Consider the following 23,071-nt stretch of genomic DNA (forward strand, 5'->3'; position numbering starts at 1 on the left):
AAATGTTATGAAGATTTGGGGAGAATAGAGATGGGGTGCTGCTTCTAAAATTAAAAGTTCAGGGGGTTCCAATGATTTCCGTGGAGCAAACAAGGCAGTATAGTTCTCTCTGATCTTCTGGTCCATGCAAACTATGAGCATGATAAAATGGTTCTTCTCTGACTTACTAAGTTTGGGGTGGTTGATTCCCATCAATGGATAAGGGGAATCCCTCCTAAACAAACAAAATTGTACCACTTTCTTCAACTTCTAGACCCTCCCACCCCCTGGAAGACATCAGTGTTCACTCAAATGGCCATAACAACACTCTGGTCTCCCAGCCGCGACCCCCTCAACCACAGTGATGTCCTTGTCTAAGCCACCCCAGCTGCTCTGGCAGTTCACAAAGACTCAGCCTCCCAGAGGACTTTAACAGCCATCAGTGAGGGCTCAGGATAAGGGACAAATGGAGGTTCCTCTCACAGCCCTATCAAGGATGCCCTGACTCCCCCCTGGGAATGTCAGTAGGCAAGACAGTGAGCAGAGCTACAGACCACATGGTCGCCATGCCAACCTTCCTGTCCATCACAACTTAGGGTATTATGTCTCTATGGGTCAGGGAGACACCCTGGCAGGCAGTGCGGCCTCCACCCAGTATCAGTCCTACTCTGCCCTTAGTGCAGGTCTACTAGTAGAGGCTATTGTTATTGATTAAAGGAAAGACTTGATTAAAGGGGTATAGGCCCCTGTACATTGCTCGAAAGAGTGAAGGTCACATTTTGCCTGACTAAGAGATTAGTGTCCCTTGCAGCTGCCCAGAAAATGGGAAGCAGCTGCCCCGGGGTACCCGGGCTTGCATTCATCCTCCTGCTGGTTTTGCCCCCTCTGCTGCCAAGCAGTGGGGCATACCAGCACAGAGCCCCAACCTGGCTAGATTTCCACCACCTTAGTCGGGCCAGGAGAAAACTGCACAGCAACATCAACCTGGATGGGGAGAGCACCAGCCAGGGCCACAGCCATGAAAACGGGACCATGCAGAAGCGGGCAGTTACCAGTAAATCCTGCCAGAGCAATCTTGACCTCTATTTTATCATAGACAAGTGAGTGGACCTCCTACCGGACCAGAGACTTGGGGGGCATTACAGGGAGCTCCTTTCTCAGCACTTTTTAATCATGTCCTGGGTTTTTGGTTATCATTTTATGCTTGGTTTTGTCTCTCACCTAAATGACTCCAGTTTTACTGGACTCCAGAAAGACTGCTGAGTTGTCTCAGGCCCTCTGTAGTGTCACTGCTTCTCTGTCTAAGAGTTTTTGCTACTTTCTGCTACAATTAATGTGTTTTCTGAACACTTTGCTCTCTGGGTGTGGTCCCGAGAAAGCTGGGCTCTATATAAGCCTTTATGACCTTAAAGAAGGAAAGGGGTCCAGGGCATTGGCTTGGAGACACGGCCTTGATCATTTCCAGCTCCCCTGTTGGGCGGAGAATTAACTTCCCCTCTTCAGTAATAACGATGGTATGATGTTGGTGACCTCATGGAAGCATTGGATTGTTTTCAAAGCCCCTTTCCCTGCACTGTGCCATCCTCAGACAGGCCTGGGGGAGAGCAGGGAAGGTATCTGCCATCTCCCGGGATGGGTGCAGGTCCCAGAGTTGAAGGCAGTAGCCCAGAGGCTCTCAGGATGACTTATCCACTGTTGAAAAATCAGGTGTTGAAGTTATCTACAAATACGTTATTTTTTTCCTCCTTCTGACCTGCTACATCTATGTGCACAGGTGTTGGGGGCACATTTTGTGTCTTTGGGATGTGATGACCTCATTATCACTATGTAATAACTTTCACTCATGTGAACATTTGTGACTTAACATCTACCTTGTCTATTATGACTATCCAATATGAATATCTCCCCTGCATGAAATATCTTCTTTCATCCCTTCACATTCAATCTCTGTTTGCTTTTAAAGTGAAATGTCTATTTTTATAGCAATACATCCAAAACTGGCCTTATCTGTCCACCAAATCACACTGCTATCTTTGCTTGATGAATTCAATATATTTAAATTCAGAGTGATTACTGATACGTAAGAACTTGCTACTGACAACTTATTATTTCCTAAATGTGATATATTGACATTACAGCTTTTTTTTTTCCTTCTGTTCTGCCTACCTTTGCAGATTGGGCTTCCATCATGTATATTCTGCTTTCCTTTTTAGCCTCTGCTTGTTTATTGTACATTTCTCTAGGGAAACCAGGACTTGGAGCTTTGAAATCTGCCTTTTCGTTAACATCCCATCATGCTACTAGCATTTGTTTTTAATTTTATTTTAACAATTATCAAGTAAATGCATGAACACAAATTGAAAATCAAATACTGTTACAAAGTTCCTACAAAAATTTGAGGCTTCTTTCCTACTGTCTCCAATTCTGATCCCATTCCTCAAAGACAGCACTTACAAATCTTCCAGATTTCAGTCCGGCATTATTACTTTGTTTCTAATAACAGGAGAAGAGATTATAGGTTTCCAGTGGCTATGTTCCCCTATACAGCTCTTTCCTACCCTTTCCATTCGTTCAGCAGTTAAATCACTAGAATTTTTGTCCTCAGGTTATACTAGTAGCACCTCAAATTATGGTGATCTTGTTACAGGGCAACCCCACTCTAAAACAGATTGCCTGACTGTGGGTCCTCACCCGTGTGCTTAAAAGGGACCTATACTGCAGGCACACACAAAAGGTTAACAAAGATTTATTTACAAGGGAAAAGGAAATGGGGAAATGTACAACTCATGGAGAAAAGAGGGAGATAAAGTCTTAAATGTGTCCTACCCTTTCCGCCTACCTGGAACCCCAAGTGACCTGCTGACACCAAACCTGCCTGGCCAAGAGCACAAGCTTTGTGAGCCCTGACCCCACTAAGATGGCTGGTTTTATTTACAAACAGAGCAAATGGCTGCTGAACTCTGCCCTTAGGTCCTTGCAACTTCTCTTTGGGGATCATGGGATTTGTAGTTTCCAGTGTCTTGATGGAGTGGGGGTGCATCCACAAAACCTGTATGGAATTCGCTCAGGACATCCTTCCCCCTAACAATCTCTATCTTCATTTAAGAGCAGAATGCTAAAGCAGGCTAAGAGCTTTGTGTGGCAGAGTCCCTGTGGTTGTTCCATGCCCACTCACCTTCGCAGGGACCTGTAAGTACCTGTGGGATTTCCACTGCCTTTGAGCACACTTTCCTCCAAAATTACCACACATTTGAAATTTTCCAGAGTAGGTGGTGAGATTGAAGATTATTATTCCTTTAACTATTCTGTGGAAAATCATTTTACTCAGAAGAAAATAGAGGAGTAATGGAAGGAAAGTGGAAAGTGCTATCATCAGTTAGGAAAGAAGTAGTCATGCAGTTTCACATGAGAGCTTCTAAGACAATGGGTCAGTTATCAGAGTTTTGCAGCATCGTCTGACACAGCAGTTCACACTGAGACTAGGAAGTGTCACTGCCAAGTGCAATAGGTAGAGCATGGGTTTGACAGTAGGTCAGAATTTAGATCCATGCCAGTCATGAAAATTGTAGCAAATTGCATAACTGTAAGAATCTCAGTTTCTTCGTGTATAAATGGGAATCATAATATTCATACATTTGCTCTGGCTTAGAGACATAAATGTTCAAAGAGTGGTAATCTTAGCACTGTGATTCACATCTCTCCTTACTTGCCCCATCACATGTTGGCAGTTTTACATACAGCCTCAGGGAGGCTGTGGAGAGGACAAGCAAAGAACTCTATGTTGAGAAGTGGTGGCAAAGACCCTTGCTCACCATTCATCTGCACACGCCTTTTCAGTGGTAAGAAAGAGGCAGAGAACTGGCCATGTCCTTATTCTCCAAGGACTTGAAGGACCAGGAGACTCAGAGTTACAGAATGTAGGAGTTGTTTTGCTTTTTTTTTTTCCAGAAATACATCCTACTGCATATCTTATCTAGAGCTAGTGTGGCACAACCAACCATCCCTGTTTGCCTCCACGGGGTCTCACTCTTGAATCCCTCAGTTGCAAGCACACAAACCCGTTGGTGCCATCCCTCCCATTACAATGATGAAAGTCACCATCAGGAAGGCCCACTGGGGTTGCTGACAGTGTGCGGCAGCATAGTGGGGTGGGAGTAGCTTGTTGGATGGTTTCAGATAAACTCTGCCAACTCAAAGAATTCACCCTATTCCATTTCTTTTTATTTTCAGGTCAGGAAGTGTGGACACCAACTGGATACATGTATATGGCTTCGTAGAGGATTTCCTCAAAAAATTTGACAAGTATGACTTCTCTGTGTGGCGGGGCTTTTGCAGTGCCAGGCAGAGTGCTTGTCTGCTTAGACCCAGTGGGCATGGGTGTCACTTGGATCAGCAGCATGAAGCCCCAGGTGGAGTTCTGAAGCAGTCCAAAATGCGGTTCACTCTGGTTCCATCAGCTCCAAAGGTCCTAGAGACTTCAGGTGTTTCCAGTCTTGGTGTCAAGTCACAGTCTAGGGAATATTAGATGAATTGAGGAGGTCATAGATCATAAACCAGGGTAACCAGTAAGGCAGTCAAAAACACTTGTTTAAATAGTTCCAAAGGAAATGGTAAAGAACCCTCATGGCAACTTTAAAGAAAAAGAATTCCTAGAGAAAATCTCAAGGATGGATTTCCCACAGGACATGGACATTTGAACTAGGACTGTTAAGAATGAGGAAAGACAGGGTAACAAGAACCATCCGGGAGACTTCCTGTGGAGAGAGTGATCTGTTTAGGGGAGAGAGGGGTTAACTCACAAAGGAATGGAATTGAGTCTGGGACAGGGCAGCTTGGGGTCAAGGGCAAAAAGACTCTTACAGCCAAGCCAAGGGGCCTCAATTGCTGTGAGCAACAGGAAGTTATAAAAGACTCTCGGGCTGAGTGTGGGTGATGAGGATTGTGCTCCAGGAAAACTGATAACGGTGGGTAAAATGAGTGGGAACAAGAGCCAGGAGCACAGGGAGCACAGCAGGGACTATGGTAATAATCTAATAATGGGCAAAGGGGGCCTGTGACCCAGAAGACCGTGGGCAGGGAGAGGAAAGGGACAGAGGAATGTGAATGAGTGGCAAAGGGGACAATAATTTCTCTTCGATGGGAGGGAGTAAGGAAACATAGACCAATAGAGAAAGGCCATGAGTTTCCAAAACAAGTTACAGTAGAAGAGAGGCTACTTGTGGGTAGGCGTAGGGACTTACACCTAGTATGTGAGGCATAAACCATGCATGTGTGTGTGTGTGTGTGTGTGTGTGTGTGTGTGTGTGTAAGAGAGGGATAGTACAATAAAGGTTGGGATCTGGAATGAAACAGGACACCACCCTGACAGTCTCCCTGGAGAGCCACACATTTGATGGCCTCAGACTCCTTTATTAAATTTATTGTAACTTCTGGAACTCAGCAAGTGCTCCCAGGATAGAGTGAAGTGAAGACAGGCAGGTGTCCCCTCCCTGGCTGCTCATGGGCATCACTAAGAGCCTGTGTTTATGACTCTCACAAACATGTGCTTCCTCCCCAGCCCAAACATGCGGGTCTCAATCGTCACCTACTCCACACAGGGCGACACCGTCCTAAAGCTCACCTCGGACAAGTAAGTTCATCTTCACTCCCTCAAGGCAGACCTTAGTGGCACTGGCAGGGGGGCAGACAGAGGCCACAGGGAAAACTCTAAAGACGGTCCTGAGTTTCAGTCAGGAGCCCTCATGCTTGCGTCCTGGGCTGGCCTGGTTCCCCTTCAATGTCTACCCTGACCCCCAGCCTCTACTCCCAGCCCCTCTGATAAAGCCTGCATTCTCACCGGCAACCCCTGTGTTTCTAGACAATCTCTGCCCCTCCAGCCCTGTCCTTCCCCTGTCCCAAGTCCTCGCCTCAGTGACCTTCCCTTTTCTTAGAACGGGATATGTGAGGATTCCGGAGACTGATGGAGCAGACATGAGGGTCCTTTATGAACATGGCCCTGATTGGGGCACCTGTGACAGTGGGGAAGAGGGAGACAGAGAAGGACCAGGCAGAATTCATGGGGGCTTCAGCGTGGGGAGCTTAGCTCCGGGATGGCATGAGTGTGACCTGAACACCAGGAGGGCTGCATGTTTGAGGAGGTCTGACAAATGCATCCCAACTGGGCATAAGTGGTCCCAGAACTGTGCCCAAAGACCCAAAACTGGGAAGTTCTGAATAGCTGGAAGAATAAGGGTCTCATATAAAAAATGTGATGACATTTTAAGAGAAGTGGGGCTGGCTGAGCATCCCAGGACCTGGCATCATTGCCATGAGCAGAGCTGGGAGTGGGGTGTAGGGGAAGTGCAGGGAGAACCTTGGCCACAGTAAAGGTTATTGAGCTTGGTGCCGGGTTGCAGGTCCAGGTAGGTGCGGTCAACACAACAAAAAAATGTCCAAAAAAGCAAGAGAAGGAGAGACTTGCTGGGCGGGTCAGAACTTTGTTTGACCTCCACTTATCATGGTTTCTGGGCCCTTACCTGCCAGGGCTGGGCCATGCAAGGATGCACCTGAGACTATCAGACCTTGTCCCATGGCAGTAGTTCTGTCTGAGGTGAGAAACCATTCTTCATGAAGCCCAGCTCTCCTCAACCTTGCGGTGCCAGCTAGATCTTCAGTTTCAATCAGGCTGATCTGAGCTCCCACTCCAAATTTTGTTCCAATTCTACCTGCTATCTACTTTAGCAGTGGGTCAAAGGTGACAACACAGTTGCCGTTTACATCTCACTGCTCTTCTGCCTGCATAGACAGCAGTTAAGTCCCCTTCCCTGGCCTTAGGTCCTTTCTGTCAGGAGATCTTGAAATCACAAAGTTCAACACTCAAAGAACCTTCGCTACTTCCTTCAGAATGAATCCTAAAGGGAAAGAGGCTGTGTGTTCCAAGTCACCCTCAGTGGTCCAGGGCAGGAAGGAAGGGACAGAGCAGGGGTATTGCCAGGGTGACCCTTACCAAAATCAGCCTTGCCTGGTAGAGGGTGATGAGCCCCACTGGGGACCCCTGAGGAGCTGGCAGTCCCATTTAGTTCCAGGTTCACACTAGCGCAGTCACAACTGCTCCCCACTCTGCCTGTTGTTGGTAAGACAGCCCCTTCATGAAGCCCTCTGGGGCTGTGAACCTGATACAGTAATGAGTACAAAGAAGGTCAATTTCAAAGACTCCGGCCTAAGGGCCATGGCAGGCTTCCTGACTGTGGCCTCCCTCGTCCGGGTTGGTCTGCCCAGTGCAGAATGTGCCAGCACAGATGGGGCTGTTTGAGAACACTCCACCCTTCTTCCTACTTCAACACTCCATTTCATTGTTTTTAGAAAAGAAATCAAAGACGGTCTCAATAGACTACGCAACACAGTGCCTACCGGAGCCACAAACATGCAGGAAGGATTTAAAGCGGTACAGCCAGAGCTCTAAGAATATTTCCTGCTTTAGCAAGTGCTCGGAATATCACTGAGTCCTCTCAACATGCCTTCCTGTTTTTGCAGGTCAATGAGCAGATCGCCAACGCAAACTCTGGAGGTAAGCTCTGCTGACTTCGAGACTGTCGGATCCTGGACAGTCAGGCCGGGGAACCAGCAGTCTGGTGGCCCCCACTTGGAGCTGACTCTCGTGCCAGTTTCCTACCCAATATGCACTTCAGGCTCCTCGTCTGTGCACAGAGGAGAAAAGCCAGCCCTCCTGATGATTCTGAGACTTGTGGGCTCCTGGGTGTACATTATTGATGTTTATTAAGTATGAGGCACCTGACATACAGGTGAGCTTGTGGAAAAGGGAGAAAGGCCAGGGCACCTCAAGCAGACAAGACTCCACTTATGGCAGAAAAGAACTTGATTTTTCCCTTGCTGACCACACTCTGCCACGTTCCCATGGCTGGAGCTGCCTCCTTCCCCTTCATCATCTCCCGCTGCTGATGCTCCTCCTGCACTTGTGTGTCCCCAGGACTAGCAGCTGTGTCAGTCCAGCACCATCTCCATTGGGACTGAGTCTGTAGGGTGGATGCTCCGGGCACAACAGGTGGAAGTGGGGAGACTGTGGGGCAAGGCTTACAGCAGGACTCAGTGTCCACTCCCCAAAGACCTCTGACCTCAGTTTCTGACTCACTGGCCCTAAGGGGCCAGCAGGTGTGCCCCAGCCTCCTCTGAGCCTGCGGGACATCTGTTTCAGTCGGGTGGGTGTGCTCCCGCATTGCTATTGGGAAAGGTGTCATTTGTCCAGTGAAATATCTGGATTTGCCTCTCAGGGTAAAGCCTCTGCCATCTGTAGCAGTGAAAATCCAGTAAGAAAAGTCCTCAGCCAGGCTCAGGCTCCAACTCTGTAAAGTGAGTGGCTAAGGTGTCTTCTCCCTCCAGGCAGCTGCTCCACAACCCTCAAGGTGCTCAGGAATGGGGGTGCTGGGGTATGGCAGCTTCTCCCAAGGGGAGGAAGCTGGGGGCAGTGCTGTGGCCCTCTCACTTGTGGCATTCTCACTCTGAGAACTTTTACTAACCAGGCCACTCCTGCTTCTCCCACAGGAGAGAAGGTTCACTCCATGGTTATCTCCCTGACTGATGGAGCACTGACGCCAGAGGCCTTTCAGGAAACCAAGAACGAAGTGAGTCCAGCCCACCTTTACCAGCTTTTACTCCACATGTTCAGTGATTTGCACTTAACACAGTCTTTGTCTTAGGCTCGGCTGACTCGACAAATGGGAGGGACTGTTTACGCTTTAGGTGTAAACACCTACAGGAAATATCAGGTAATTCAGAACAGGAGCCAACTGAGAAGTCTCATTGTGGGAGCTCTGGAAGGGCCACCCAGAGGATGGTTCTCTAACTCACTCACTCCAAATAACTGGACAACATGTGACCACTGCAGAAATGAGTAACAGTGTTGTATGAGCCCACAGACCTGGGGAACAGGTAGAATTTTCCAATCCAGAAAGTTGGGCTGCTGGCGAGGCCAGGGTGGGGCACTGAGTCTCACATGGCATGAAGCCCGAGCCTAAAGACTGGGATGGGGTCCCCTGCCCCCTCACCCTGCTGTGGGTCTAAGGCTTCTGCTCCTCTTGTAGCTCATGGATATTGCGGACAGCAGGAAGCACGTGTTTGGTGTGGACACTGGATTTGCTGATCTCAGGAACGTCGCTGACTTCGTGAGAAAGGGGTGGTGCGGGGGGGTGGGATGAGGTGGCTCTTACCATGCCCACTTTCCACTTTTCCTGACCGAACCACTCTCTGTTTCAGATCGCAGATATGTCCTGCATTGAAGTCACAAAAATGGAACCGACCGAGTACTGTATGGGAGGTAAGAGCTGAGTCCTTATTCTAAAGAAAGGCATGTATGTTTGCGTGTGTTGTACATTGTGCTTGGATGTGTGTGATGGATGTAGTGTAAGTTTGTTGTTTAAATGTGTGTGATGTGAATACATACATGTAAATGCTCTTTATTCCCAGTTTTCATGAGCTAAAGTTGACATACAGTTCTATGTAAGTTGAAGGTATATCATATAACAGTTTGACATATAAAAGTTGAAATGATTACCACTTTAAGTTAGTATAATTCATTTTTTAATCACAAAATTAAAGTTTAATTTAAAAAAGAGGAAAAATATATTTTAAAATCCCTAAAGAAAATACTAGCAATGAAACCCAACATCTCACAAGTAAGTAAAATACTTCAGAGCAAATTTGGGATCACGCCAGAAATGCAGGACTGATACAGTTATTGAAACATGAGTGTAATTCATCAGCAAAATGAAAAAGAGAAAATGATGATTCCAGAGGATGAAAAAAAGAACTAGACCCTGCTCAATGTCCAGTGTCTTGATAGGAACATAATCTTACCATCATCCCTCCACACCAACACTCCCAGCTGACACCATCCTCAGGGTAATAGGGGAAGGCCTCTCCTGAGAGCTGGACCAAGATAAGGATGCCCACTCTCCCAGGAGATCCTGAAGCTCTGTGGTGAGGAGGTCCAGGCACTACTTTCTGCTAGAAGGCCTCTCTCGTTGAGAGCCTGTGAGTGCAGGTTGTGCTGTCCCACCTTGGCAGCATTGCTCCACAGGTAACCACACCCTTCCCTAGCAATAGCACACAGCCTGACCTGCTACATCCAGACCCAGTCAGCTGGCTCTGCCTCTGTACCCTTGCAAGGAAGGCTGGAGCACCCTGACCTGGGTCAGAAGAACGCTTCCCATGGCCAGCCACCTGGAGCAAGGGACCCATGTTTCTGAAGACACTTGAAGGCCTACAAAGCTAATCAGCAGATCAAACTCTGTCCACAGCACTAGAATCTATTTTCTTCAAAGCAAAGAATTTACAAACATTGCCTTATGATGGCTGGAGGAAGCCCTGATCCAAGAGAAATCCAAACTGCCAAGTTCAAGATTGTGTTGTCATTTCAAGAACTGGTTCCTCCAGTTAATTAACTGAATCCATTGGGCATATCAAGCACAGGCCAGTGGAATTAGCTAGATATAAGACTGAGGCATCAGTCTCAGCAAGAAGCAAGAAGGCCTTCATAGTACCCTGTCTAAATCCCTGCAACCAAACCCGTAGCTGCCGTCATTGCGTCCCCGGATATTTATTCCAAGGGAAGAGATCCCATGTGTCCAATCAAGGAGTAGGACAGGATGTCCCTTAGCAAATCAGTCCCCACCACACTGCAAAAGGAAGAGCTTTCCATGAGTCCCTAGGTAGGGAAGTTAGGAGGCCCCAGAGGGTCAGTAAGAGGAGGAACAACAATCATCTTCAGGGATCTGCCTCATAGCTAAGGGAAGGGGGATTCTTTGGTACAGGATCAGCTGCTCCTTGCTTGTCTCACCAGGGTCCCACCTTATTCCTGAGCTCACCAGTCTGCCATAGGCACACAAAAAGGTGGTGAAGAGAAACAGACCCCATACATCAAATAATTTCACAAGCAACCAGGCCAGGGTGCTCAGTTCAAGCAAGAGACAAAGTGGCACAACCTGTGTTGTCTCACGCCGATCTTGTTTAAGATGGCAGTCTGGTAGAGGTTAGAGAACACTGCCTGCACCCCTTAGGGAGCCTCAGGACTTAAAGATTGAAAACCCACATTGGGTTATTTATGGAGACGGGACTAGGTGGAACCTTGAATGGGCTGTGCAGGTTAGCAGCTGTGGTGAGAGTGCCCGAGAGCTCAGCCCAGCGTCCTCACAGTGGCCCCTCAGAAACACCAGGTGAGCCTCAGGAGACACAAGATGTTTGTTCAGAACATCTGTCTCCTCCAGGAGTCCCTTGGGGGCTCCATACTGGGGGCACACTGCCATAGTATGAGATATGGAGGCAAAAGAACTCACCCCTCCTTACAAACACCTTTGGATGTTGCCCTTGCAGAAAACTTTGATGTAACCATCCTTGGAAGAGGTTTTCATAACACCAAAAACATAAACCAAGTTCTTTGCAGAATTAAGATAAATGACAACAGATTTTTTGGTAAGTACCTTCCTTGATTTGTACAAGTAAAAAATTTCCCACAGATGCTGTCTCTCTCAGCCAACATGCCTCCAAAACCCTTGATGCCCATTCCCTGTGGGTGCTGTGAGGATAGAGGCAGTACCGAGAGTGGAAGGAGGGACGTGGGTGGGACCCGTCCATCCCCAGAGCCGCGAAAGTGTCATGTCAGGGCTGCTCCCTGCGAGGAGGGTCTTCCCTCAGAGTTGCATCCCCTGCGCTTTCCTCATCTCTCACTTTCCTTGGGAAACAAGGACCCCAAACTCACGAGTCTACCAGGTGAAATGGAAGCAGTCCTGGGCACTGAGTTCAGGCGAGGTGCACTGGTAGCTTTCCCAGGAGGGTGTATTCCTCGTCAATTGAGAGAGGAGGCCAACACCAGGTCCAGGTCCTGGGATCTGGCACAGGCACACATTACCTGTGTGATCATGACCATGTGGATGTTCCCTTCTTGCTCTGTTTTCTCTGATATAAAAAAGAAGCAATATATTAGCTGCAATTTCTAAGCTTTATGATATATGTAAGCCCGTTGTCTGCAGAAACTTTCCCATCTGTGTACCTCCACGGTGGAGGGGTGGCCTGAGGGAGCACACAGCTAGGACAGGCCAGTGTCCCGACCTGCTGCTGAGGTGGGTGTGATCATCCCTACTGAATGTCTGGGGTGCAGTTGGACTTCCTGAAACCCTCACTCTCCCAGTTAGCTTCTGAAAATGTCATTTGATCTGATATTCAGTGACTCTCTATTGCAGGGTCATCTGGTAAACCTAGAGCAACTCCTTTCCCCCAGCACACTCCTACCCCAATCTCCTTGCTTCTATGTGTGCAAAGAAGAGAGCAGAGAGTGCCGCTGCCACACCCAACCTCACAGTGTGTAGCTGGCCTCAGGGAATTGGATTTCCTTCCATCTATACTCTCCAGAGTGATGCAGGGTCTGAGAACTCCTTCATATAGAAGAAATGCATTCTCGGTGGGTGCATGTTCTCAGGACCAATCCTGATTCTCAAAAGAGACCTGTTATCATTGCTCTGTATGGGTCTGCACCTGAAGCAGGGTCAGCTGAAGACTTGCCCAACATCATGAACTGGTGAAGGAAAAGATGGACAGTAACCCAGGTTATCTGACTGTCTCTGCTGGGCTTTGTGCCTTGCCCAGATGGACGTTAGGCTGGGTCGGTGGGTCCTATCTGTCCAGCAGTGATACTGATACTGCCCGTGGATGCACTTCTTTCTCGTGAGGGGATTGCCAGTTGTGTCCCCAAGCTGCACCAGTGCCAGGGCCTCCCAGGGGAGAGCCCACCCCACAGTCCTGGGCCCTCTGCAGAATGCCATCTGCTCCTGCCAGAGGCACCAGAGCAGGTGGGCTGGGCTGTTTGCTGCATGGAGTCTGATGCACTGATGAGAACTGATTTAGGTGTTTTGGTTTTTTTTAAACATTCTTTTTTTTTTTTTAGATTTATTTATATATTTATACAAGCACTGGGTATAGTCAGAAGCATGGGAGGGTGAGAGAATTCACCAGAGCCAGAGCTGGGAACAGAACAGGCAGAATGATGAAATACACTGCTGAGGGGAGCAGCGGACGGCAGGAGACATCTGGGTGCCATCTGGGACCCTTGCCCGGAGGCCGGGGATCAAACCGCCCAGTGCTCAACCGATGCGCCACCAGGGGAGACCCTGATTTAGTTGTTTTTGGTAACATTTTGCTCTAGGAAAACATGCAGGAAAATATTTTAGAAAATATAAATAAGTATAACTAAATTTAAAATCAATGCTTCATTTTTTCTTCTTAACTGCCTTTATTGTGTAATGTTTGATGATTTCCATGGTAGTTTTTTTAATGCGGCAACTGAAATATTCAGTTTGGCCAGTTAATCTTGGTTGAAAACTCCTCTGTAGTCCTCCATGCTTTGATGAGCCCTCGGTATGCAGGTGCCGGCCATCACCTGCTCCTCCTGGCTCTGGACTGTGGACACCCGACGGAGGTCAGTCAAGAAAGCACGTCTTTTGGCGTATTATTTCCTCTCTATCCTGTCCATTCCTTGCCTACCTTTTGGATAATAGACAAACCCCACCCTCTAGCACACATGATGGCTATTTCACTCTCATTACTAAAAAAGGAAGAAGAGAGACAGAGGTTCATAGCAGATGCACAATTTAGTGCCAAAAAGCTTATCCATGTGGGAATGTACCGTAGGTCAGAACAGCCCTGACGTATGACAGAGGAGAGAAAAACCTTAGTAGTTCTGAGATTAATACTGAAAATGACACACAGTACAAAGCAGGGAAATCAAAAGAATAAAAACATGACGCCACCCCACGTCTAACAACAAGTACCTTTAACACTCTTAAATGCCACATAGTAAAGCCTCATTTTGTTTGATGCATTGATAGAAAAAGAAACAGGTAGAAATGAAGAAATTGTTGGGTGTGACACAATGTTTCTTCATGAGACAAATTTCGAAAAGATGCTCCTAATGTTAAATAGATGCTTTAAAAACGTGAAGATATTAGGGCTATACGTGGAGAATTTTTTGTTTGATTTTGTCTGTTTATGTTTGCAGCGTCTGTCTGTGACACCTGCCTCCTGTCTTATCAAAATTAAAGAATACACCTAAACTGAGAACAAGTCTATTATTTTGGAATTAGAAAAACATTTAAAATGCACTCCACTTTTAGAAAGATGTCTCCTGAGCTGTGCCTGGAGGCCAGGCCTGCCCCTGAGCATGGCCCCTCCTGCAGCACTTCCTCCCCTCCTGCTGTTCACAGTCTCTGGGTGCAGGTCTGGGTTCCCCCGATCCAACTGAGAGCCACAGCCAGCCTGCATCTGTCTGCAAGTGCAGAGCTGTGGTTCCAACTAGGGTCTTGAGAAGCCCGAGTAAACAGAAGCCAAGGAAAGGACTGTTCTCTGGTAGCATTGTGGTCAAATCCAAGAGGCCCTCAATTGTGAATCACAGAGGGGAAAAGTGGGATCCTGCGGAACTGGGCCAGTGTGCGTGGAGTGGTAAATCAGCGCACAAAGGCAGCTGGGCCTTCTCCACTCAGCCAGAGTTCAGGGATGTAAAAGACCAGGTATTCAGAAGTGAGCAGACCCCACAACTACAAGTTAAGGGACATCTTAGAGCCTCGTGACTGCCATGCTTCCACAATGTAACACAAAAGGAAATGAAGAAAATCACTGTCCCCTCCTCAGAAATCCCCTATCTCATAAATGGCACCACCATCACCCACTTGAGCTGGTCAAACCCTGCATGTCATCCTTGATCCCTCTTTGCTTTTATCCCCATATTCAGTCCAGGGTAGGCCCTATTTCTTCGATGTCAACAGCATGTGCTGAGATGGCTCACCCCTCAACAGACTCATTGTCCTTAGATTAAAACCCGAACTCTTCCAGGACCAAGAGTTCCTGCCCACCTTCTTCTTCCTTCTGGGACAAGGTCAGGTAGTGCTGCCTCAGGGTTTGACGCATGCTGTACCCACAGGGCAGAACTCTGCCCTGGGATCTTGCCCTAAGTTTGCCCTCATCACATTCACCTCAAGGATAGCTCCCACAGAGAGAACTTATTTCTAATTTTAAAATGTTCAATAATGTAGGACTATAGAAATATTGAAAAATGAAAGTGAAACAGCATCAACTAATTTAGTAATTATCAAAATAGGACAAACAATTATTTAAATACCAGTGTGATGAAATTTTCTGTATAATTATTTCTTTCCCTAAATTTACTTGTTGTCAGTGCCTGCCTCATTCTGTGTCCAACACTGTTCATTAATGTCACAGTTTTAATTCTCTGGCTTTTATTTAATTTGTTTGTGTTTTATTGCCTGCTTTCCTGCCAGTCCCATAAACGTAAGCCCTGGAGAGCCGGATCCCATTCAATGCAGGCCATAGCCCTTGCTGGTGCGGGCAGCTTCTGAGAGGGCAGAGAGGAGACGCTGCATCTGACCCGCAGAGCTGCACCAGCCAAGGGCAGGCAGACGGGAGCGGGGGTGGATGGGCACGTCCACTGACTTTCTTCCTGTCTCATTTGCTTTAGATATAAAAGCCACCCAGGTGGAAGACACCAGCATAAAGTGTCCGGGAGCCAAGATAGAGGAAGCAGCCAAGTAAGTGCCACTCTGGGACAGGCAGGCATTTTTGCCCCAGAAGATGCAGAATGTGGGGCACCTCTGCTGGGCAGCATGTGACGTGCTCTGGGAGGCTTCAAGGCATCGCCTGACCTGCCCATCTTGGTGCTCCCCCAATGAGCTCAGGGATCTGCTGTGCTCCAGCTACTGCTGAGGACAGGATGTGGAAGATGAGAGACCCAGGGGGGCTACTCTGCACCCAACAGCCTTCAGAGCGGAGCCAGCACAATGAAAATACATACGAGTCAGGATGGTGACACCACACAGCCTCCCTGGTCAATGAGCTCGTGACCACAAAGCATCTGACCCCATGCAGAGTCCCTCACTGGTCATCCTCATCACTGAGGTGGACCTCATGGGACTTGGGGTGGAGTCTCCTCCCCAGGCTGTCTGCCCTCCAGTAGCCCCAAATGTCTGATGTTCAGACCTGTCACAATGGGAGAGCTGTGGGCTATGGTTCGAGCAGAAACCAAGAGCTGTGCCGACCTGCACCTGTGGACACCATCTTTCCTTTCTGTGTTTAGCAATATCTCTGTTGAAGTGAGCCTGAACAACGGTGCCAGCTTCATCAGCAACGGGCTCAAGATCAACATCAAGGACTGTGGGGGTGACAAGGTAGGTACATGGTCTCCCTCTGGGCTGCCCAGAAGCCTGCCCTGGGGAGGGAGTCATGCTAGGGAGGCAGAAGAGAGGACCAGTGCCCAGGACAGGCCCTGCATTAGCAGATGCCGACAGGATGGGCAGCTTCTCCCAGTCAGGACTCAGCTCAGCACGGGGCACCTGGGAAGGAAGGTAACAGGCCCCTTCCTATCTCCTGTGTGTCCATCTGCACTGTGTCTGCACATCCACTCAGACCAGCCAGAGGACTCACATCAGCCCATCAGGAGTCCCACCAAGGCAGAGCTCATCTGTTATGGGGCACATTAGAAAAGCTCTCAGGAAAGCCTCCAGGCTGGGCACAGCACCGCAGTTCAGCAGTCCTGACCTTGCTGTTCTCTCTGCCACCCTGGTCCATGGGACCCAGCCCCTCTCACATCCCCTCGCATTGCCTGCTGCTCTGAGCAGAGACTGGGTCCCACCTAAGAACCACTCCTCCTTTGTTCGGAATGACGGCAAGACAGCCCCTTCCTTAGCCCCACAGGGACCCTGCCCGTGCCAGGACTTTGATGACCCTCCACACCTCACGACCCTCTCACCTCCTGCTCACATGTGGACGTGGAGGCTCAGAGAGACTGAGGAGCTCAGCCCACGGCTGCAAGGCCAAGAGAGGGAGGCCATCAGGTGCAAAGGACCTGGGTTTCCTGCTCTGTTCTTGCAGCCCCACCTCTCAATAGGTGCTCCTGTACCCCCACCCTCCCTCAGAAACCCATCTGTGTATCTGTTCAATATTGTGTCCCTGCACTGTCAGCCAGGGCATGAGGTAGGGGCTGGGCTGGTCACTCCTCAAGGATTTTGGTTTCCTTGACAAGACTCTGGGCTGAGCCTCTGAGCACAGCTAGTGGGCGGGTGTGCCCCACCTCCATGGTGGGCGCTGAGTATAGTCGGGCCCAGGATTTGTGTTCCATCCAGGTGGCAACCTGCAGAGAATGGGAGTGGGCTGACGGGAGTCTAGGGTGCTTGCACGGTAGTGGGGGTCTAGGAGGCCCCAGGCCCACACTCCTGGTCTGTGTGCTCTCTGCAGAATGTGGGAGTGAACTATTCAGTATCAACAACGACAGTGAAAACTCCAGTATCAACAACAGTGAAAACTCCAGTATCAACAACGCCAGTGAAAACTACAGTATCAACGACAGTGAAAACTCCAGTATCAACAACGCCTGTGAACTATCCAGATGCAACAATGGCAGTTCCCGAAAAAGGAACAAACATTCAGTTTCCCGATATCAACTTTTATCATTTGTTAATGGTCGTAGGAATAATTTTAATACCGCTGGTGATCTGGTTGCTGTGGAGATATTTTTTCGAAAAGGTAAGTGCCCCAACGTGCACACCTCCCTGAGCAGCACACCTCCCAGACAACTACCCTAGAGACCCTTCATGTGCTGCCCTGGGTCTCTGCTGCTCCCTCAGCGCACAGTCTTCAAGGAGCAAAGGGAGACACAGGCTCTGCCCTCCATTTCTTGGCAGAGAGATGACCTGGCAGGGGCTTCCTGCCTCGTGCTTGCACAGCCTGTGGTCTATGGGCTGCCTGGTCCCTGGGAAGAAGGGCCCAGAATCCCGGGTAGGGCTTCCTCGTGGCCCCCAGGCTCTAAAGGACTCAGGTGGACAGGAGGCTACAGGAGGACACTGCTGTTGAGGAAAGAAGCAGGGGACCTTCAGGGACACAGAATGAGCAGAATTCCCAAGCTCTGGGCAGCTGAGCTTTAGAAATCAACACGGTGTCTGCACATCCCCAGTGCTGCTTCCACCTCCCAACATCTTCTTTCTGAGTAATGGGGTGCTGACCATACTGGGCACACAGGGACAGAAAGGAAGTGGTACAGCAGCTATAGTCTGGGGTCTGGGCCGGTGTTGGTAACTGGGCAGGCATGAGGCGGAGAACACAATGCCACCATCTGGGGACCACATGCTCTCATAGAGGAGAGCAATAGCAGAGGACAGTCAGCAGGGAGGAGGGGGCAGCAGAGCATGGTGGTGGCAGCAAGGACACTGCTGGATTGAGAGAGGTAGGAGCATAGGGGAAGGCACAGCAGCAGCTGGGAACAAGCAGGGCCTAGAATGTATCGTGTCCCGTCAGTTAACTGAGGAGTCAGGTGCTTGGGAAGATGTAGCCTGCTGGCCACAGACCGAAAGGGTGGGCACCCACAGTGATACCCAAAACCACGTCCTCACTCACCACCACTGAGCAGAGTCCCCTCCTGCCTGTGTGGACTGGCCAGAGCCCTGCACAGCCCTTTCATCCTGTGTATGTCTCTTTCACTTTCTAGAACAAGGAGCTGGTGGGAGTTATGCTTTTGTTTCTGAGGCCCACACAGACCTTCACAAACAGGCCTCCTGAGCTGTGGGATATTTCTACTCCCCACCCCACCATTGCTACCTACAAGCACAGAGAGAGCTAGAAGTATACAGGGTGACAGAGGGCCAGGGAGGAAAACCTGGGAAGACCTAGGACTCACAAAATGTCATCAGACAACACCCTCTCCATGCTCCCAACAGTCTGACTGGAGCCTCCATCACATTACCAAATAGCAGTAGCCTGTATCAGCAAGTGCCATGATCCACAGTGACATGAACTTATTTTTCATTTTCTCAATTCTCCAAGATTGATCATTGGCTGGTCCTTCCCTGGGTTAAGTGAGCAGTTGGAAAAGGAACCTCAGGGTTCCAGTACTTGCCACCCTCCTGTAGTCTGACCCTGTTGGGTTGCATTTCTTTGAGCTCCTCCCTGTCTCCTGGCAGGTTGGGGATGGACTGGGCTTGTCCTTTGGGGACTTCAGGGCTGAGGAGGTGAAGGGAGTCTTACCTGGCATGAGCTGTGAGGAAGGCCCAGCCCACATGCACTGGGAGCAAGGGTCAGCTGAGCTGCCTATGGCTTACCTGGGTGTGGAGGCCCAAACAGGACCCACAGAATTTGCACAGCAGGGCCACTGTGACCAATATGGAGGAAAACGAGGAAGCCGGCCCCACTCAGAGGTTGGCCTCAGTGCTGCTGCACTGTGGTCAGGGAGGCTGCATCTGCCAACACCAGGCCAATCAGCCTCTGCTGATGTTCCACCCCATTGTCCACCTCTACATTGCACAGCCCCAAGACCAGACTTCTTCAAAGGGCAGCCCCAGGGAACCCAGGGTACAGGAAAAATTTGTTGTCCTTTTGGGGAAGGATCATCCTTGCAAATTATGTAGAGGTTGCTTGTGCTTCCCATGGAGTGCCTCCCTTGCAGTACAGGATCCTGCTAACTCAGTGTCCTTGAATCTTCCCTATAAGCCTGAGCTGAGGGGCCAGAATTTGACAGGTGCTGGGGCAACACCTCTTGTGTCTGCACCCCAGAACTGCCAGACAAGAGCTTTCTCTTCCTAGGAAACCTGTTCAACATCATGCCCTATGGTGCTGGTCCTTTGTGGTGCGCACAGAGATCAAAACGTAAAACACCAAGAGGTGAGAAGTGTCCTTTGGGAGGGAGCTGTGGCTAGGTTGGGGCTGCAGAAGGAGAGATACAGACAGGGTGGGTCCAGAAGGTGTGGCGTGGATGGACATGAGTGTTCAGGGTACTGAGTTTGCTCCCTTGGCTCCAGTACCAGGCTCTCCCTCCCTGGACCCACATTTATGGAATTGGTGACTACACAGAGGTTCTCATCAGCCTCAACAATGACTTGGGTTCCCTGAGCAGTAAGAGTGGGTTAAAACAAAATCACAAGGTTCCTGAAGGTCAGAAAATAAAAGAAGGAATTTCTGAGTCTACTTCTTTCCCCCATTAAGTGGACATGCTGGTGCACCTGCAGCCCTCAGAGGTCGGCTCAGCAGAGGGAGGGAAGGAGCCTCTGCCTTGTCCTCCTGCCCTCACCCGGGGTGACAAGGGCCTCAGGGAGGAGGAGCCTGAGGGAATGTCCTTCCCCAGGAAGTGCTGGGCCCGCCCTGCTGAGTCACAACCGAACACTGGGGGCCCCCACCACAAGAATAGAGTCCAGATGGCTGGGGTGGAGGAAGAAACAGCCCACAATTTCTGCCTGGCTTTGCCCCTCCTCCTGGTCCTGCCTCTGTCCTGCTTGGGCCATGGCTTCCTCCAGGAGCTTCTATGGCATCAGGAGATCCAGCCCTGCCTTCCTCTCAGTGTGCGACACAGCAGAGCCCAAAAACTTTCCAGAGAGGAGGAAACCCTGATCAAGGACTCATTCCTGTTCACAGGACATGGCTCCCCCTCTGAAAACACCAGGGCGGAGCTGGAGTGCAGGGTCCAGAACTCCCCTAGGATCCCCCACCAGGCATCCAGGTCACTCTCGATCGGTCCTGAGGCTCCTGTTCTCTCTACCCTCCGTCAGCAGGACCCTGCACACTGACAGGGCATGGAGCCCCTTCCCTGTCTTCCCTGGTGGACCTCACAAGTGCAGGCCTCCTCCTCCCTTCCTTCTAGCTCCTTCCCAGGTACCCTGCTGGCACCTCATGTTCCATTCCATGACATCTCATATCACATCCAGCCTTGTGATTTAACTCTACTAGTAGCAACTGGCTTGTCCTCAGAAAATACTAATTTGTTCCAGATGCCTGAACAATCCCTGACCCACATCCTCACCCCCCCCCCAAAATATAAGTAGCTCCCAGGCCCATTGCTGTACGTAGAGTCCACAATTCTGTCCCAGGGAGTTTGTGGGGACGGAGATCAGGTGCTTTTGGGAACTGGAGGAGACACTGTCTCACTGGAGGCAGCTATCATGTTCAGAGACTCCTCAAGGCCCTTCTGTTTTTCAGAGAAAACTGGAAAGTTGTTGCACAATTTTCAACGCTGCAACCCAGGCCCACTGATGAGATGTTAGCCCAGGCACAAGGTAAGCAGGACGAGGTATGCTCCCTAAGGACAGGCCCATGCTTTTTTCCTTGAGAGCTGCCATCTGGGACTGTGGGGTGCAGCATCTGTCATGAAGAATGTCTTAAGACAGGACACATGGTGCCCAGGAGCCTACCAGTTGATCTCGACAGGGACTGTTTGTTTTCCTTGAATTCATCTCAAAGATGGCAGGAGACAAATCTACAACATTACCCAGCGCTTCGCAATTTAAATAAAAAGGCTGGAAACAGTCAGATGGGGAGTGCTCGGTGCCTCCATCCCCACCCAGCACCAGGCGAGCCCTGCTCCGCTGTCCTGGACGTGGCCACACTGCTCCTGCCTGCACAGAGCACCCGGTGTCCTCTGGCTGTGCACATGGATGATCCCCTCACCACACTCCTGTCTTCATTGGTCACCAAGGGTTGGGCCACTTTGGGGACAGACAATACAATCCTGTCTCCTCCCATATTTAATGCAGAGAGAGTACTTGACTGCCTCACCTCCCTCACTCCCCTTTTCATTGTTTTATTACCACTTTCTGGATATGTCAAGGAGAGAAACAAGACCTTCTAAAGTGGGTCAGCTGCTGCCTCCCTTGCTGAGGCCCTCCTGGCTGGGTTGGAGACACACCCTCAGCACACACCTGGTAGCCTGGGGAACTCTGGGGCCTTCATTTAGTCAAAACTTGTCCTTGTTCTCCAGGCTCCCCGGCAGGGGAAGCAGAGATCGTCAACATCCGAGCAAAAGGAGTTCAGTGTCAGAGCCCTGGGTGGCTGGGAAGGCTGGGCACACCCCAACACCTGAACAGTCTCTCCAAGGGGGACCCCAGGCAGGAGGACACCCAGGAAGAGGAAAGGGGTCCTCAAAGGTCCAGCCCCCCTGAGCCAAGGAAACCACAAGTTCCTCTTCCCAATTCCAGTGGCTTCTCACTGACCTGTCTCTTCTCTTCCCACAGTGGTAGTGCCCGAACTCCAGCCCACTCGGTCCTGATGTGAGAAGATGCCCGGCTACCCACTTTCCTGCCCACAACCCAGCCTCCTCAACAGCTGCTGCTATGAGTGCCAACGCACCCCATCCCGGCCCCCACCACTCGTCTGTTCCCTCTGCCATCCGGATGCTCCAATGATCCCTGCCCCTGTGGGAATATTCGGTGGAGTCCTTTGCCCCTCCCACCCCCATAGCCCAGCCTCTAAATCACCAAAACCCCAAATTAAAAAGAGCCCTTTATGTGCTGAATCGGACACAGGTATTGAGTCTTAGTTTACAGTCAAAGGAGTCGGATATGTTTCCATCAGCAGGAGAAGTGGTTCCCGGGCGAGCCCTGCTCTGCTGTCCTGGACGTGGCCGCACTGCTCCTGCCTGCATAGAGCACCCGGTGTCCTTTGGCTGTGCACATGGATGATCCCCTCCCCACAGCCTGGTCTTCACTGGTCACCAAGGGTTGGGCCACAGACAATACAATCTTGTCTCCTTCCCATATTTAATGCAGAGAGTACTTGACTGTCTCACCTCCCTCACTCCCCTTTTCTTTTCATTGTTTTATTACCACTTTCTGGATATGTCAAAGAGAGAAACAAGACCTTCTAAAGTTCACCAACTAAAAGTGCAACTTATCTTTGCAAATACCCCAAAGTGACTTGAAGGATTTTAGAAGATTCTCTCCACTTCCCAAAGAGAAGGTGAATCTTCCCTATTTGCCACCATGTATCCTGACAGGGATTTAGCACAGTGTCATGATGCTCTGCCCCATGTGCCAGCCACACCACCCAAGGAACCCCATGAGGAACCCATGAGCCCTGGTGGGAGGGTCCCCCAAGTAAACCACAGTGAGCTGTCCCTGAATCATGCCGATGTGATCTAAACTACTGTCTGCCCTCACCCCAATATCCTTGAATGCTATATTTATGTCTTTCAGATGAATTTCTGTTAGACAGCTAAAAATAAAAATATGTCAGGTTTGGGTTTTCAGTCTGTATTACCTGAAGTGGAAGGATAGTGATGACTAAT

At 49.7% G+C, this 23,071-nt stretch overlaps 1 protein-coding gene across 3 annotated transcripts; it reads left to right on the plus strand.

The window, feature by feature from the left end:
* The first annotated feature begins 647 nt into the window (after positions 1-647).
* Positions 648-22,299, plus strand: LOC119234830 (anthrax toxin receptor-like). Of its 3 annotated transcripts, none has more exons than XM_037497870.2 (16): positions 648-1,079; positions 4,210-4,281; positions 5,537-5,608; positions 7,321-7,402; positions 7,492-7,525; positions 8,518-8,597; positions 8,673-8,741; positions 9,057-9,137; positions 9,229-9,289; positions 11,344-11,442; positions 15,494-15,563; positions 16,109-16,199; positions 17,266-17,553; positions 19,603-19,680; positions 20,989-21,065; positions 22,020-22,299. In XM_037497870.2, exons 1-15 carry the CDS (start codon positions 802-804, stop codon positions 21,040-21,042), a joined length of 1,509 nt encoding a protein of 502 aa, XP_037353767.1. In that variant the 5' UTR covers positions 648-801; the 3' UTR covers positions 21,043-21,065; positions 22,020-22,299. The 3 variants fall into 3 exon arrangements, with proteins under 3 accessions (XP_037353767.1, XP_054546115.1, XP_054546116.1); XM_054690140.1 differs by lacking the exon at positions 648-1,079 and adding an exon at positions 3,124-3,168; XM_054690141.1 differs by lacking the exons at positions 648-1,079; positions 4,210-4,281 and adding an exon at positions 4,361-4,388.
* The last annotated feature ends 772 nt before the right edge of the window (positions 22,300-23,071 follow it).

Source organism: Talpa occidentalis, unplaced genomic scaffold (genome assembly GCF_014898055.3).
Source record: "Talpa occidentalis isolate TD23 unplaced genomic scaffold, MPIMG_talOcc4v2.1 talOcc4.8, whole genome shotgun sequence".
Taxonomy (NCBI): Eukaryota; Metazoa; Chordata; class Mammalia; order Eulipotyphla; family Talpidae; genus Talpa; species Talpa occidentalis.

Bases quoted from the DNA above. Each gene is read 5' to 3' on its own strand.
- LOC119234830 (XM_037497870.2), top strand. From the start codon at position 802: ATGGGAAGCAGCTGCCCCGGGGTACCCGGGCTTGCATTCATCCTCCTG. The intron at 5,609-7,320 runs GTAAGTTCATCT...CATTGTTTTTAG, and splicing joins CTAAAGCTCACCTCGGACAA to AAAAGAAATCAAAGACGGTC. The intron at 17,554-19,602 runs GTAAGTGCCCCA...TTCTCTTCCTAG, and splicing joins GGAGATATTTTTTCGAAAAG to GAAACCTGTTCAACATCATG.